This window comes from Melopsittacus undulatus, chromosome 9 (assembly GCF_012275295.1).
Source record: "Melopsittacus undulatus isolate bMelUnd1 chromosome 9, bMelUnd1.mat.Z, whole genome shotgun sequence".
Taxonomy (NCBI): Eukaryota; Metazoa; Chordata; class Aves; order Psittaciformes; family Psittaculidae; genus Melopsittacus; species Melopsittacus undulatus.
The window spans coordinates 22764057-22782033 of NC_047535.1; the positions used below are offsets into that span (position 1 = coordinate 22764057).

Genomic DNA, 17977 nt, shown 5'->3' on the forward strand with positions numbered 1-17977 from the left:
TAAGTTATAGCAGGATGGGAAATGGTAACAATAATGGGATAGAAATGAAATATGCCTGTTAGAAAGGCAAGACTGAATTCTACACAAGAGACATTAAATTTGTCAGGGCAAATCTAAATAAAACTTGCCTTGTTCTTGTAATTCTTCATGCTGGGTTAGTTTTGGCTGGCAAAGCTTATTGCCCATATGACCTTTAACATTTGTACCCTGAATGGTAATGTGGGGTAAAAAGCAATGTGTTCAGTTTGCCTTGGAAGTCTGAGGAAGGCATCAGTGTTCCTTTGGCTGGGTCTCCCCAGCAGGTATGGAGTGGGACCCCCTGTTTTTTGTAAAAGACGTTTCTACTTAGCAAGCATACAGCAGAGAGAAACTGAAGGGGGTTTCATACCCATAAAATAAGTTGACTTGCAAATTCATAGAATGGTTTGGGTTGGAAGGGACCTTAAAGCTCATCCAGCTCCAACGCCTGCCATGGGCAGGGACACCTTCCACTGGAGCAGCTGCTCCAGGCCCCTGTGTCCAACCTGGCCTTGAACACTGCCAGGGATGGGGCAGCCACAGCTTCTCTGGGCACCCTGTGCCAGCGCCTCAGCACCCTCCCAGGGAACAGCTTCTGTCTAAGAGCTCATCTCAGTCTCCCCTGTTCTGGCAGGTTAAAGCCATTCCCCTTGTCCTGTCCCTACAGGCCCTTGTCCCAAGCCCCTCTCCAGGTTTCCTGCAGCCCCTTTAGGCACTGGAGCTGCTCTCAGGTCTCCCCTTCAGGAGCCTTCTCTTGTCCAGGCTGCCCCAGCCCAGCTCTCTCAGCCTGGCTCCAGAGCAGAGCTGCTCCAGCCCTCACAGCATCTCCATGGCCTCCTCTGGCCTCGCTCCAACAGCTCCACGTCCCTCTTGTGCTGCTGCCCCAGAGCTGGATCAGGGCTGCAGGGGAGGTCTCCCCAGAGCACAGCAGAGGGGCAGGATCCCCTCCCTGAGCTGCTGCTCACGCTCTGGGGGTGCAGCACAGCACACGGGGGGGTTCTGGGCTCAAGCGCACACTGAAGGTCTGTCATGGGGAGCTTCTCATTGACCAACAGCCCCAGGTCCTTCCCAAAGCTGCTCTCAGTCTGGTCTCTGCTGGGCTCTGTGTTTATACTTGGGATTGCTCCTGAGCCACATGCAGGACCTTGCAGTTGCCTTTGTTGAGCTTCATGTGCAATGCCTTAGAGTAAGGAGAGAAGCAGAAAGGAAAGTCTGATCGTTTCTCTCCGCTTCTAAGCACCCTGTTGCTATATGGGTCTGGTGAGAGGTTCTACCTGTTGTGTTATGCCATGTTATACTGGGAAACACCAGCTCTCTGCAGACAGCAGTATCTCCTCTCTCCACATGTATTCAGCTTTTTAAGTTGATTTTTAGGCATCCCCAGTGATATGTCTCTTTCCACTCCTGCTGTGGCCCAGGCCAGAAGGACTGAGCCTCCAAAAGATAGCTGGAGCCACCTGCTCAGTCTAGCTGTGTGATGTGGAGTCCAGCATACAAATAAGGGTAATTCATAACTACAGTGATTAAAATGGCAAAGGCTTCAGGCAGGTTGGACACAGGGGCTTGGAGCAACGTGCTCTAGTGGAAGGTGTCCCTGCCCATTGCAGGGCATTGGAACTGGATGAGCTTTTAAGGTCCCTTCCAGCCCCAGTATAATTCTATGATTTATTTGTACTTGGAGACATTTGTACTTTCTGTCTGAGTCTTCCAGCCTGCACCTGGTGTTTTTCCAAGCCCCTTTAGGAACGGAGACAGAAGATGGAGCCCACTGCAGGTGGGATGTGGGACATGGGACCACAATCAGAGGCACACTGGCATTTTGCTTCATTTGTGTGAGATGTTACGTGTCTGTCTTCTAGGGTTAGGCATTTTGCATGACCAAATACTGTTTATGGGTGATATGAAGTAGGTGAAGCAAAATGCACTTAAAAAAATAGCACAAACAGTTGCAGAAACTTTAATGAACACAAGGTTCAGAAGTGAAATACAGAAAATACCAAATTCTCATGGCATGTGGAAACCAGTTTTTCAGTGGTTTGGGATTTTCCCTTTGTTTCTGCATGAGCAGAGGTGATCTGGTCATAGGGTTTGTCCAGCTTTTTTCACATGTTGATTTCAGTTTCCTTTGAAAAAGTCATTTTGTAAGACAAGCCCGAACTGTTTCTGGTATTTCATCTAAAATTACAAGCTTATATGGAACCTGTGAAGCACTGGTAATTAAGAGAGTTAATGGGGTGCTACATGCAGTTTATTCAATTGCTGGTGACAAGAACTTTTGTGTTTAACCATAGGTTATCCTCGTGCAATTGTGTTGGGAGGCTTTAATCTGTAAAACAGTCTCTGCCTATGGTGTTGTGTTTCTTAGGTGTTTTCATGGCCCATGCTGTTAAGATTTGTGATTGGAAATGTTGATTCCTCTTCCTCCTACACCTTGCAGGACGAGTTTTTTAAGTTCTGATGTTCAGTAGATGTGAATCTCATCGTTCCTCTGTCATAAGACTTTGCCATGTCCCTTGAGCAGTTTAAAAGTAGCAAGCTGTACTTGTGCCCAGCAAAAAAAGCAAGCTCAGCCTTCTCTACAGTTCCAGATTTAGCCATAAAGATCTGAATTCAGCTCCTTCTTTTCCATAGATTTCTAGCAATGACTCAGGCAAATGAGTAATTTCCTCTCAGCCGCGTCTGTAGCTACTGTTGGTTGCAAATGTGAGCATCCTTGGGTGCAAGGGCTTCTTTTTAAGCATTTGGAAAATGGGTTACCAGTGCTATGCAGTACAGCTAACAAATAGCAGGCTGTAACTTCCCTTAGAGTGACTTAGTGAAGAAGAATGTTGGCTGAATGCTGATATGTAATGAAGCTATAAAATTTGTCTTCCTGATTTACAAGATGTCCAATGGCATCTGCTGTGTGTTCACAGAAAGGGGATTGCTTTAAATGATACATGCTTGGGTGTGGGAATTAAAGGTCCTGAATGCTTTTAAAAATTTATAATTTAAGCATAATAATAATAAAGGCATACAGCTGGTGCTTGAGAGCAGCTACTTCAGTGCTACCTTGAGCTTTTCACAGTCACAACTTCTGCATGTCTGAGCCTGCTTTTGCTCTCAGTTATGTCTTTGGGAGAAATCCTAGATTCCTCTGATAGCGGGTTAGACACGTCTTAGTGTGAAATGCAAAAGGTGATTGCACTAAATGAGTGAAGCGTTCATTTTAAATACAAAATTGGATTTTATTTTTTTCTTCTAAAATGTGCTATTGTTCATCTTATTTCCAAAGGCTTTCGATTTATTTTTTTTAATTAAAAATTTTTGCAAAACTGGGACATTTCCCTGAAGAAACAGTACTGACAATACAGAATATAATGAATTAACAAGCATAGGCAGGTACAAGCTAACACATCCTAAGCTCACTGGCAGAGCAAAGCAAGTTCTGGGTTTACACTGCAGGATGTCTGGGAAAGCTGCTGCCTGTTCCCACCAATCTCACTATTGAACTGGTGAGGGTAGGGCAGACCAGAACGGTAATTCTGGTCATAAATCCTCAGTAAGCTAATAGAGAGCTACATAGGAGAGAGTTGTCAATGGTTCCCACTGCTGATCTCATATCTCAAGGTGATCTCTTATTAGCAGAGTAGTTGTGGTACATAAGCAAATGTGAAGATGTGACATGCAGATGTTAAAATATAATGATGTGAACAGATAATGATTTTGCTGATTTAGATAGTTGATTTCTGTTCCTATATCACAAATGCCTCTTTAGTTTCCTTTTCTTCATTACTTACATGTGTAAGCGATGTTATACCTTCTGTGTGACAGGGGTGAGCCTGTCCCTCATTTGCTGACCTTCTGCTCCTACTTGCCTTTCCAGACCTTAATCTGTTCCAAAATGATGGCTTTGTCCTGTTAGGCATGGGGATCTCCAAAATAGAGAAGGGTCTTTTGAGAGTGAAACAGGAGAACTCTGGCTTCCTGCTCTGGTAGTAGTTGTGCTTCAGGCTCTGCTCTCACATGGTTATATAGGCACTGATCTGTAAAAAAAGCAAAAAGAAAAAAAAAGTTGTGTGTGGTTATATAGGCAGATATGTAAAAAAAGGGAAAAAAAAGTTGTATATGGTCTTATTTTTATTTCTTTCACTTGATCCCCTTTCCTAATGGGGTGAGGGTGTAGTTTATTCCCAAATCTGTTAGCCCCTCACAAGTAAGTAGTCAAGAAACGTGACTTCAATTGTTAATCTGCCTTGTTAATCTTTAGAAATCTAAAGATGCAGGTGAAAGCCAGTCTCTTGCTTGTATAACTTTCTTAGTCAGAGCCCATGTGTTACAACTCAGAGGAAATGATACTTGGGGATGACTAACAGAACATGTTCCTGCTGTTAATTTGGGTGCTATTTCAGAAATTTAATTTGTAAGCTTTCCTTTTAATTTTGTTAACACATTAATTTATTGATTCCATTCTTTGCGGTTTTTCCCTCTAAGGAACTTAATGAAGAGATAAATTTTGTATTAAACAGAGGTGTTTGTTCTCCTTGCCTATGATGAGCAAAGAACATAGGTGTGTTAGATTAACAGAAACTTGATTTGTGGATAGAATATTTACTTTCATGTATCTTCCTGCTGCAAACATTCTTTTACTCCAGTGTCCCTGAATGGGTGTGTGATTTATAAAGAGCAAGGCTATAAATTACTAATTGGGAATTATTTCTTCCTTCCAAAAATAAGTGAATAGCTTTTGGTCATTTGACATTTCAAACTGACCATGAAGTTATGATCTGATTGGCAACAGGAAAGCTAGGAAAACTATTGAAGAAAAGGTAGCTTGCAATTTATAACCTCTTCTTGCCACTTGTATCTGCCTGTGTAAAAGATGCACTGTGAAGCAGGGCTCTGGTGGTTTATTCCAGCAGAAGCACTCTGTAACCATTTAATTGCAGGAGCCCAGAGTATCTGTGGTAAAAAAATGTCCAATTCTCAACACTAGGATAAGGATCTGATCATGGATCAATGTGGCTGCTGTGGGAAATGCCTTCTTCAAGCACCCTGATCTTTAGGCTGCTAAGCAGTGGGTGCAATTTTCTCTCTGCTTGTGTTTTCTATGCCTTGGTGCTTTTGTTGCTGCTACGTGTGATTCTAGCTGTGGCTCTGCAGTGAAATGATGGGCAGTTTCGCTGTTCAGCATCTCTCTGTGGTGTCCAAATAATATAATAGCCGCACACAAATTTCTGGATTCATGCATTAAGGCACATGTAACTTAGAATTCATAGAATGGTTAAGGATGAGTTTGCACTGTGTATGTGTTTGCAAAGCTGCTACATCTAAAGCCCCAAGGGTGAGGAAGCTCGTTGTTACTGTGGCCACTCCCTCTGATGCTCTGATTCCAGCTGTGCCGCCAACAAAGGCTGCAGCCTTTTAAGCTGATTGTTCTTCACAGTTTTAATATTAAGGTGGACAAACAAGTTAAATTTCAGGTTATTTCCTCGCAGGAACAACACCGAGCGCTGTGTCACTAATGGCTTGGTTTTGTTTAATTTCAGTGTGTCTGGAAAAGTTGAACCAGATCCATACAATTGCTGTCAGCGTTTGAAGGCTGAAGTTTATTTTAGAAACCTTTGTGCTAAGTGGTAGACTTGAGAAACTTTCAATTATCTGAAATGGAATTACAGTGTTGCGTCCTGAGCCAAGACTTTGTGTCCTAGCAAGGAGGGAAAGAGCCAAGAAGTGTGAGGTTTGTGTCAGGCTCAGCCTGCAGGAATTTAGAGAAGGTTGTTAGAGCCCTGACAGTGCTGAGACCCCTGCTGAGGTGGCGAACTTGTCAGGGCCCCAGGCCCTGCCTGCGCATCCTCCCTGCCCCTGCCTCCTCTCTCCAGTGGCAGTATTGGACCTGGGCTTTCTCCTGACAAGGATCCGCAGTTATCATTATGATGAAAAAGAAATCCAGATTCTTTGTACCGTAGTTCTACATGAAACACACATTAGTCTTCCAGAATCACTCTGTTGCCCCGCTTTCCATCTTAGAACTTCAAATACAGACAGCAGCCCAAAATACCCGGTGCTTGTGATGTGTAGAATATTCTGAATGTGATTCTTCTCAGCATCTGAAGGAGATTTTCCAAAGTGGCCCCCAAAGCAGCAGTGGAACATTCTCACAGTGCCCAGAAAGCTGAAAAGGAGTGTCCAGGTGAGGGAACTAGAAGGGTTTTTAAAATCTGCTGGATCCACGTTGCTGCCTTTTCCTTTTTCTGCTGGCCCATGCTGCTCTTCCTGTCTTACACATAATCTTGTTCCTTTTTGTCCCTAATAGCCCTTAATAGCAGTGTGTCTATTCTACAATATTCTGTATAGCAAAATATATTCAGAATAGCAATATTCTATTCTACAGGGGAAAGTCAGCAGTAGGGGAAGAAGTCATAGATTTGGAAGCAACGCTCAGGCTCTTCTGTTGTTGCTTTTTTAACCTGCTTTTGGGGTTTTTTCACTTAGAAAAATTGTAGGTGCCACAGAGCAGCAGAAATCCTGCCTTGCTCTCGGCTGTTGGGATTTGCCATGCCGCTGCCTGCCCATCCCTGGTAGTGCTGTGGGGTGCAGGGTGCTCCTGGGGACCCAGGCATCAGTCCCCATGGGACACCCCCTGTGCCAGCCAGGATGGCTGCTGTTGCTCAAGGCAATGTTTGCTCTCATTCTGTTCCATAGAATGTACAGAAAACTGTGAGAACCTCCTCAGCATCTACACTGGAAAATGGAAAAGCTGCTTTCATGCACACACACCAGTGGGGAAGTGGGTTTTCCGTGTTGCAAGAAAAGCCAAAGTATCCTCATTATAACCTTTTGCAAGGTCTTTGTATAAAACTTGTTTGTGGCCATGGAAATTGTCATTCCTGTACTGAGTTCTTTGTGACTGCAGATGAGGACCGGCTGTCAAAATGGCAGTGGTCTGATCCCTATACATGTTGGTTACAAATCAGCTGGGTGCCAGTTTAAATCACCATGTAAATGCTCTTATAAGCATGCCCGAGTGAACAGAGAAAAGGAAAATGTCTGAGGTTAAAATCTGAACTAATTGATCTTCCTGATTTGTGAGTCTTTGCTTCTGTAAGTAAGAACAGTTACACAATTGTGCCTTTTAAAGAATGAAAAAGCTTCATTTCTAGGTCAGTGAAGGGAAGTGCTCCCAACCCAACTGTCCAGGGCAGACAAACCAGGCAGTGATGCTGTGGTCTTTGGTGATGCTTCTGTTTTGCTTTTACATCATCTAAAGAGGCTAGAGTGTGCATCTGACCTGCTTGGGTAGGGGTCTCATGCTGCTTGTGAGGTTCAGCAGCCCAGCAGCCTTCTGCTGACCCTTGGGGAGGAGGAGACAGTCCCTGCATGCTCCTTGCAGGGTCACTTTGCAGCCTCAAGTTAATGGTAAATGCTCTTCCATTTCTCTAGGAAAACCAGAGCAGTAAAACATGACATTCCTCACATTTCCAATCTCTAAGTATTTCTGTGCATCCTGTGTGCAGCACCTGGCTGCAAGACAGTTTTAAATTCTTACTTTGTTGGCTTTAAAGCAAAGTCTGTATGATTGAGCAGAACAGCAAACAAATAAAAAATGTATGCGCTTGTTTGTTTGGAGAAGGGTGTTGTAATTTGGAAGTGGGATGGGCTTTGCAGCCTGTGTGGTTCCTGAGGACCTGACCTGTGATCACTGCCACAACTTCCAAGGAGCCGTTGTGGAGGGTGATGAGCCATCACAGCAGAGAGGACATTCCTACCTAGACTGTAATCCTGTGTGTCAGATTCTTAGGTCATGAGCCTCACAAAACCAAAACAAGAAGTAAATAGATAGCTCTGTGTAGATCCACCGAGCCATGGGTGTGTTTATGTTGCCTGAAATATTAATGTTGTCATGTAACACAGGCGTCTCTTTGTTCAGAGGCAAGCCTTTGTCATCTTGACACTGGATTTAAGGCGAGTGCCCTAGTTCATACATGCTGCTCATCTCTTACATAAAAGCATAAAGCAAATCTAAAATTCTCAACACCCTAGCAATGCAGTGCCTTTATTTTCGTCTGTTTGCTACTAATAATGTTTTATTTTGGATTATAGGACAGAAAACTCACAAAAGTAGAGAGGCAGAGATTTAAAGAGGAAGCAGAAATGTTGAAAGGTCTACAGCATCCAAACATTGTGAGATTTTATGACTTCTGGGAATCCTGTGTAAAAGGCAAAAGGTGCATCGTGCTGGTTACCGAATTGATGACCTCTGGAACACTGAAGACGTAAGTGCTGTGCTCCTGGTGAGGAGGCTAAGAATAGCAATAGGAATTTTTAGAAAAACCCTACTTTCATATTCTGAAAAAGGCATCTCTAGGTAAAAGAAAAAAAAAAATAAATGGAGCTGTTCTCTAGTGTCTGTCATTTGTCCCTGCGGTTGAACTGCATTGATTTGACAGGAAGAATTTTGGCCTCCATCTCTCTTTCCCTCCTCTACTGTCTCAGTTATGCAATTAGAAGCTGTTCTTTGGTGTGCTTCGTCTTCTGCCTGTGATGCTTTAATTTGTCAGAGTGTGCTTTTGTGTTTGCTGTTGTGCTTGTATTTGCATGTTTTGTCAGAAAATTCAGCTAGAATAGCACTTGAATGGTAGAACCTCTTCTGGAAGCAGAAGGTGCTCCAGGTTACCTGCTAAACCATATTAATTAATAGCTTGTGGTACTGACAGTCCTGTTAAGGTGGTATAAAACAGTTGGCATGAATTCTGGAACAGATTTTCATCCCCAATGGGAGCAGGATTCGTCACTATAGATACCCAGTGTGCTACTCTGCAAGTGCATTAGCAGGTTCCACAGCTTTCTAAAATATACCCTTCCAATCGGCGTTTTAGGTAAATGGAAAAAATGCAGGTGCATGGTCCAGTGGTCAAAACCTTGTGGTTAAAATTAAACTTCAGTATTCTTCTGATTTAAATATAGGAAACATATTGTAAAGCTGTTCTCTGTGTGCAGTGAATTGCTGTACTTATTAGACTTGCAAATATTTGGTTGTATTTGCACCAAAAATGCTTATTATCTTCCTCCCTGAAAATGAATGCTTAATTCCTCCATTGAAAAGATCAATTTCTTTCATTTTTGTGATATTTCTGAGCTGCTATTATGGCATCTAATAAGTGGCTTTTATCTGGAATGGAGTTTCAGCTGTTGAACCCCCTAGAATCTCTAATAACACTTCATTTTCTTTATGCTCACTTCTGTGTATGTTTGTGCTGTAGGTATCTGAAAAGATTTAAAGTGATGAAACCAAAAGTCCTGCGTAGTTGGTGCCGGCAGATCCTGAAAGGTCTTCTCTTCTTGCACACAAGAACTCCACCAATCATTCACAGAGACTTAAAATGTGACAATATCTTTATTACTGGGCCCACTGGATCTGTGAAAATAGGAGACTTGGGTCTCGCAACCCTCAAGAGAGCTTCATTTGCCAAAAGTGTAATAGGTAATTCTCCTGTTCTCCTTGGCTTCTTGCTCTTGGTGTGGTGGTGGTTTTTTTAATACCTTTCTTTCATGTTTTACACTAGTGTGTTTTTTGCATGTAGGTTTAGTAGAATGGATTAAAGTGGTTTTGTGGCTATTCACTTTGTGCCACTATAAAAATCTGAGTAGGAAATGGTGCCGTGACTATGGGTTACTCTTTTCCTTCCTTCTGTGTCACAAGGGTAAAACATTTCTTATTTTGTTGTTGTTGTTTGTTTTCTTTAATTGAAATATTACTTGGTATCTACATATCCTACTGCAGAGCCAGCCTTCTTGTTTGCAGAGTGGCTGCAGGGGAGCTGGTCTGGCTGGAACACCTTATCCCATTTACTGGGGCATCAGCAGAACAGGCTGCAGGCGACTGCAGAGCTTGTTCCTGCCTCGATGCCATCCTGGCAGAGTTCTGCTAAAACAACGTCAAATCAGCAGGTACAAAATTAAAAGTGATTTCCACTAGGATATACAATAGATGATGCCCTCAGGAGGTGCCCATGTGACGAGTATTAGAACTTGGGTTTGCTTGAACTGCCAGGATGTTTCCTGAATGACTGTCCAAGGACGTTGTTTCCTTGCAAAAGTTACACGTAGCATTTTCTGTGTCAGTGTAACATCCCAAATTCTCAAACTTTATGTGTTGTGTTTTTTTATGTGGTTTTTGTTTGGTTTTTTTGTTCTCTTTTTTTTTTACTCAGATTTTCATAGCAGATTTCCTTTGTTCAGATCTGTTGGTGATGGTTTTAGGAAGCTGCAAATTCTTCAGAGAGGATGCTGAAAGTGAGGGAAATTATCACACATGTAGTCGTATTTGAACTTACAATATAAAAGGAAATTACATTCTAAGTAATTAGAGTTAACAAACTGATAGTGACAGTCAGTGTTCCCTTTTCATGTGTGAAAATAGCACCCTGTCTTTCAAGCAGTAGCTGCTTAAATAATTATTTTAGCATCTCAAATTTTCAGAGATTATAATTCTTTACAATTATTTGTACTGAAGTATCAACTTTAATGCTTAGGGAGCCCAGAGCACTTGGAAGTTAGAATGGTAGAAATCTTGGGTATGTGCTTGGCAGCTGTAGGTGTGCTTAGCCTTGTGGATTTTAGTGAAAAGATGTCGGTTTGTAGCTGTTAAATTTAACTTTCAGTAATTGGCAGATCTCTAGTTTTTAACTTCTAATAGCTTGCTGTTGAGGGTCAGTATTTCTTCACATGCTTTTTTGCAGTAGAACAGTTGTCCACAGGACACAATGGCATAGTATCTGTAGTACCAATACAGGCTTTTGTAAAATTAGTTGTTACCACAACACCACCAAAGCACGCTTGTGTCTAAAAGAAGCTCAATACTGAAAAGGGCTGCAGGTTGCTGGCAAGGCGTCCATATTTGTTTTGGCAATATCACTAAGCCTACCTTTTTCATGAGTAGGACTGCTCCAAGGAAAGAATTAGGAGGGCTTGGAAACACTGCTCACATAAGTGATTCTGCCTCCTCTGTAGATGTAGCAGCTTTAAAGAAATATTAGTATCTGTGATTTTTTTTTTCATTGGCTTGAATGGAATGAAGTCAGCATGGCTGAGGTCCAGTTTTTCCCTTGCTGCATTCGTGCCATCATTGATGCTCATCTGACCTTGCAGTGTATCTCTGCAGGGAGCTGAGCCAGGGCAAAACTCCTTCTGCCAAGAGGAGCTGAATAAATACTGAGCATCTTTACATTTAGGTGGTCTGTTTTGTTTAAGGGTACTTGTATATATCCCTTCCCATCCCTGAGGGATGGGGGAAAATGACATTTTCATGCCCTTTTGGCATGGTGTCAAGAATTTCATTTGCTTCTTAGGCTTTTGCTGGCACTTTCGGATTTGCTTTAGATGCTCCCTAATTCATGCGATTCACTCCTGCTTCTGAGTCTGGTTCCTTCTAAATCAAGGTAGCAACTCCAAACCTCTCTCTCTGTGGCAGTTGTTAACTATTGCAGAGCAGCAGCCACCACTGCTGTCACAAAAAACCCAAAGAGCAGGAACTCAGCTGAGCTTCCACCTCACAGGTCCTGCTAATTTACAAAAGCACAAGTGTCTTGGAGATGGGAGGATCATAAGCAATGAGAGAGATTGATCCCAAATCTTGTAAAATTAATTTTTCAGGAATGTTTGTGCTATTTGGTGAATTAGGCCAAGAAAACATGCAAAAGCAGAGTTTTTACTGACATACCCTGATTCTGAGAGACACTGTTCATGTTGACATTGAAAAAAATCCTTACATCATCTCCCCAAACATATACTAGAAGTATTTTCTCCTGGTGTGTTACTTCAATTACAGTTGTGCTTTATCTGCTGATGAAGACATGTCATAACAAAAAATGAAGAGTCTCAGGCTGCTGCAGGGTGATGGGGAGAAGTTTGGGTCCTGGGGGCTGCTGCTGGGCTGCACAGGCAGGGTTTGTCTGAGTCTTTCATGTGGTCCAAGACCTCTCACGCTCCTTTTGGCATCCAAGCGCTTATGGCTCACTGGTCCTCCGCTGCAACATACAAGCATTAATCTCTCTTCTTTCATTTTTTCTATATGTAAAAAGGAAATAAATTAGTCTTGACTCCTAACCATAAATTACACCACAAGATACAGTTCCTGGAATGGATAACACAAGTGGATAACCACTTTTCAGAGTAGTTTGCTCTGCAGATGTACAGGCGTTGTTATGTTGCTGCTTGTCATAAAGCTGCAACTTCCACTTGTAGAATCATAGAATCGCAGGATGGTTTGGGTTGGAAAGGACCTTAAAGCTTATCCAGTTCCAACCCCTGCAACAGACAGGGACACCTTCCACTAGAGCAGCTTGCTCCAAGTCCCTGTGTCCAACCTGGCCTTGAACACTGCCAGGGATGGGGCAGCCACAGCTTTTCTGGGCACCCTGTACCAGCACCTCAGCACCCTCCCAGGGAAGAGCTTCTGCCTTATATCCAACCTAAATCTCCCATGTTTAAGTTTAAACCCATTCCCATTGTCCTGTCACTACAGTCCCTGATGAAGATTCCCTCCCTAGCATCCTTGTAGCCCCTTCAGACACTGGAAGCTGCTCTGAGGTCTCCATGCAGCTTCTGTTCTCCAGGCTGAACAGCCACAGTGTTCTCAGCCTTTGTATGGGAGGTGCTCCAGTCCCTGATCATCCTCGTGGCCTCCTCTGGGCTTGCTTCAAGAATTCCACGTCTGGCGACATCAGAACTGTACACAGTGCTCCAAGTTATGAAGCAGGAAGTACAGTGCTTCACTTAATATTTAATCAGTTGAATTAGACTTCTGACACCTTAATCCCTGTTGAGTAGGACCGTGTCCTGTGAGTAGCCTCATTGATTTGTCCCACTAAACCAGTGATGGAATTAGGTTTAATGTTTTGTGCATGACTTTGTAGGTGATTTGTGATACTATTTGCTTCCAAAGAGCTGTCTGTCTGCTGGGTGGTTGCTATGTATCTCTGCAGGGAAAAAAATGCATATTTGCATTGATAAAACCAAGAGTGAAGGTTCTCATTTCTATTCCCCTGTATTTTCTTGCTCTCCATACAGAAAAGAAACCATTTCATGGCTTGCACTCTGGTCAGGCAATGTGCCGCACCTCATTCTGCTGTTTCAGTTTTGAAATTTTGATACTTTCCTCCCACCCCCTTCTTTTTTGTATTTCTCTTCTCTCCTCTTCCTCCTTGTATTATTCAAGATGCTTCTGCCAATTGCATAGATGAGCTTTGAAGGTCCCTTCCAACCCTAACTGTTCTATGATTGCCAGCGAGCCATGGGTATGTAAGTAAAGTATGTGTGTTGACTTTGGGTTTCTTCCCTGGACAGTGTTTGAGCTGGTTACTTCCCCCTTTTGAAATAATTTCACATAGCTATAATGGGCATGAGTCTTATAGGTGAAAAAGGTTGTGGTTAAAGCTATTTAGAACTTACATTCTTTTAATTATTTTAACTTGCATTCTTTCAATTACATTCTTACAGTTTACATTCTTTTTGCTTGTGTCTGTGTAGGTACACCAGAATTCATGGCCCCGGAAATGTATGAGGAACACTATGATGAATCTGTGGATGTCTATGCTTTTGGAATGTGCATGTTGGAAATGGCTACCTCAGAATATCCTTACTCAGAATGCCAGAATGCTGCTCAAATTTACCGGAAAGTCACCTGTGTGAGTAAACCGCCTTCCTATGTACTGGAATTTTGTAGCTTGATGATTGGGACCGATCTTGTTCAACAAAGATTTCAGTGACATGGACAGCGAGATTGAGTGCTCCCTCAGCAGGTTTGCTGATGACACCAAGCTGTGTGGTTCTGTTGATAGGCTAGAGGGAAGGACTGCCATCCAGAGGGACCTTGACATGCTTGTGAGGTGGGCTGATGCCAACCTCATGAAGTTTAACCATGCCAAGTGCAAGGTCCTACACCTGGGTTGGAGTAATCCCAGGCACAGCTACAGGTTGGACAGAGAAGACATTCAGAGCAGCCCTGTGGAGAAGGACCTGGGGGTGTTGGTAGATAAGAAAATGAACATGAGCCGGCTTCAGTGTGCACTCACAGCCCAGAAAGCCAACCGTATCCTGGGCTGCATCAAAAGAAGTGTGACCAGCAGGTCAAAGGAGGTGATCCTGCCCCTCTACTCTGCTCCTGTGAGACCTCACCTGGAGCATTGTGTGCAGTTCTGGTGTCCTCAACATAAAAAGGACATGGAACTGTTGGAACAAGTCCAGAGGAGGCCACAAGGATGATCAGGGGACTGGAGCACCTCCCATATGAAGACAGGCTGAGAAAGTTGGGTCTGTTCAGCCTGGAAAAGAGGAGGCTGCATGGAGACCTCATAGCAGCCTTCCAGTATTTGAAGGGGGCCTGTGAGGACGCTGGAGAGGGACTGTTCATTAGGGACTGTAGTGATAGGACAAGGGGTAACGGGTTGAAACTTAAACAGGGAAGTTTAGACTGGATATAAGGAAGAAGTTCTTTACTGTGAGGGTGATGAGGCACTGGAATGGGCTGCCCAGGGAGGTTGTGAATGCTCCATCCCTGGCAGTGTTCAAGGCCAGGTTGGACACAGGGGCTTGGAGCAACCTGCCCTAGTGAAAGGTGTCCCTGCCCATGGCAGGGGTTGGAACTGGATGAGCTTTAAGGTCCTTTCCAACCCTAACTATTCTATGATTCTGTAATACTATGTGAATGAGGTGTCAGTCCTGTCGAATGTGTGATGTGTTGTAGAAGTTGAGGTGTGTGAGCTCAGGGTTGCACAAGCCTGCTGCAGATTCATGTGTAATCTTGCAGTTCCACAGCTGGATCCTGTTGTTTATACTGCTGCAGCATAAAAGTATTTTCAGTAATCTTAGTTGCTGATTTAATCTCCCTCGGCTGACAATACATGTAACTGTTGAAGAATGAGCAGGGAAAAAAATCTTTCCTCTAGTCTTGCGTCCTAAACAAGTTTTCAGATTTGATCAAGTTTCCCACAAAAGGACTCACTTTTAGGTTATAGCCAAAACACTTGCTTATCTGGTGGAGGATGTTGGATTCAGATTTCCAGAACATATTCCATCTGTTTGTACAAGTAAGAAAATATCTGAAGATATAAAAGGGAGAATTTAGCAATATTTAGTTTTGGAGTCAGTCGGAGGAGCTTTGTATCTACATTTTGGAACTCCACAAAGTCTGGCAATCCCAAGAGGAGCTGTAGAAATGGTTTTGCTGCATTTTCAGGTGAGGTTAGGCTGGAGAAGTCAATCTAAAATAATCCTTACACTGAACAAAATGCCCTGTCCCTTGTTGTTACCCCCAGATGATAAATGTATTTGTCTACGTGAGCTGTGCTGTGGATGCTTGAAGAAACTCCTGAGTCTGTAAGATACAAATCACTGACTGCAGAGAAATGAGACTTGCCAAAGGCTTTGGCAGCTGTAGTTATATTCTGCTCTGCTTGGTTAAGTGAAACCAAGTGTTACAGGAGGTTCTTTTCACGATAGATTATGTTAAAAAGGCTAGTTTGCCAAAGTTTGTGCCAGGTACGTCCTTCCATCTGGTTGTTACAAAAGAGAGCGAGCTGTGTGATTTGACCCTTGTGCATCACCAAAAGATGAAGTCAGCACACTCGGGATGGGAAGAGGGGAAGCAAGCTGTGCTAAAATTTGCAGAGATTAGCTCCAGATAATGTTGCTTTTATTTCTTTGACCTATAAGGTAGGAAGATTAGTTAGGCTTGAACAGGAGATACATTGAATGGATCCATCTCCTGGTCTCCAAAAATGTGGTCCCAAAATTAGTTTGTAATCCTCTTATCCGACTGCTTGTTATGACCAATAGTCTTCTCAAATGAAACATAACTGGTTGATTTTGAAAGGTTCTTGAGACCACTTGCCTTTTTCAAGAGGTTCATTGGGTCAGGCTAGTACTAATAGGGTTCTGTGAAATCCCACAGTCAGCAAACACTGCTTGAGGTCAAAATTGTGTTATCAATTTTGTTGTACACTAATTGTTCACACTCAATATAGAGATCAAACACCCAAACATTTGCATGTCCCAGATGATGGGTTGATGTGCAATTTTAATTTTTATAGCTCTAGTTTGTACTGTTCAGTATCTGTCTTTTCCCACCAGTGATGACTGGGATGCCAGGAAGTTGGTGCTCTTGCAGATGGCTGTGCTAACAGGATGTACTGCTGCTAACCTGGTGGGAGAGGGAGGATGCAAATTACTTGTGAGTCTGTGTTTAAAAGCTGAAGTCAGTATCACAGGACACAGGAGGATGTCCCTGCTGGAAAAGAGTGATGCCATCACTTTCTTAAACCAGTAGGAGACATCTGAAGAGGGGAAGTAGCTTTATTCCATTTTTGTGTAACCTGTTGCAAGCTGACATTTGTAGCTTAATAAACCTGGGTCTTTCCCAGTGAATAAAGGGGCTGACAAGAAACCTGGAGAGGGCTTTGGACAAGGGCCTGTAGGGACAGGCCAAGGGGAATGGCTTTAACCTGCCAGAACAGGGGAGACTGAGATGAGCTCTTAGGCAGAAGCTCTTCCCTGTGAGGGTGCTGAGGCGCTGGCACAGGGTGCCCAGAGAAACTGTGGCTGCCCCATCCCTGGCAGTGTTCAAGGCCAGGTTGGACACAGGGACTTGGAGCAAACTGCTCTAGTGGAAGGTGTCCCTGCCCGTGGCAGGGGTTGGAGCTGGATGAGCTTTAAGGTCCCTTCCAACCCAAACCAGTCTGGGATTCTGGGATTGCAACCCTGATTTCTGGTAGTTTTATCTCTTCCTGGAGTGTTGCTTTCAACCCATGGTTACTCTTGGCCATCTGGAATACTGGTAGTTCAGACTTTGCAAGGCTCCTAAATCTCATTTATTAAAGCACTATCCAAAATGGCAAAGAATAATGATTAATCAGAGGATTCCTAATCAGATATTATATTTCAGTTTGCAGACTTTAGTCATTTTTTTCTAAACACTGTTGAAAGCCTGAGCAACTTATTTTCTATGGCAATAACCTTTACATAGCTGAGGATTATATGGTAAGTTATTAAAACTTTGTAAAACTGGTCTTATACTAGCAACTTTAGAGATGGAAAATCATGCTTATAAAGAAGTAATGGTTGAGAAGCTGTTAAAAGTTCACTTTATTACTTGTAAGGGATATTTTTGAAACAGAACCATCTAGCAGGGGAAGCTGAAGCAGAAGACATCAGGCACGGGCACTGATTTATAGAATCATAGAATAGTTAGGGTTGGAAAGGACCCTAAGATCATCTGGTTCCAACCCCCCTGTCATGAGCAGGGAAACCTCACACTGAATTCTAGATTCTTTAGATGGAAAAGCTGGTATTGCTGTCTTTCCAAGGAAAGAGTTAACCACCTCCCTGTTAAGAGGGAGAAAGTCCTGTGAATGCCATAAGCTGCATGAATTGTCAGACAGGGAGGAGGAGCAGGGGGTGGACCTCTTAGTGAGGGTGCAAGAGGAGCATCAGGGAGATCCCCTGTCCCAGAAGGAACCTCCAGCTTGGGCTCAACAGCTTCTCTAGAGGAGCTGCATCTGCCGGGGAGCTGGTGACAGCAAAGAACCCCACTATGACCCATGTGAGCTGCAGCTTAGGGGTGAAGGAAGCTGTTGCTGCTGCTGTGGAGGGGCAGGGATTCAGGGTGTGGGTCCTGAGCCATCATCAGACCACAAGGTCTGCTCTGTTAGCTGGGGCTGTGACAACTTACAGCTGAAAAGACTTTAAAATCACTTTCCATGAAGGGTTAAGGGTTAGTCATGCAGCAGCTACTGCTAGTGTTGGATTTTACTGAACTGAAATACAGGGTAGAAATGGAGCCTAGGCTGAAACCAAGAGGCTGAATTAAACTGTTGTCTTCCAGTGTTAGATGAGGTTGGGGGCTCTCAGTAGAGCCAGAGGTGGTCCTGACCTTCTCCAATTGAGGGATGGGTGGTGTGGTGCCCCTGAAGGCTGTCATGTA

At 43.4% G+C, this 17977-nt stretch overlaps 1 protein-coding gene across 9 annotated transcripts in view; it reads left to right on the forward strand.

The window, feature by feature from the left end:
- Positions 1 to 17977, forward strand: part of WNK2 (WNK lysine deficient protein kinase 2) — a 119405-nt gene that overhangs the window by 34477 nt on the left and 66951 nt on the right. For all 9 annotated transcript variants that reach the window (XM_031049222.2, XM_031049226.1, XM_031049218.2 and 6 more), the window contains exons 2-4: positions 8101 to 8273; positions 9261 to 9481; positions 13528 to 13685. In XM_031049222.2, coding sequence (XP_030905082.1) covers positions 8101 to 8273; positions 9261 to 9481; positions 13528 to 13685 — 552 coding nt within the window. The remainder of the gene's footprint in view (positions 1 to 8100; positions 8274 to 9260; positions 9482 to 13527; positions 13686 to 17977) is intronic.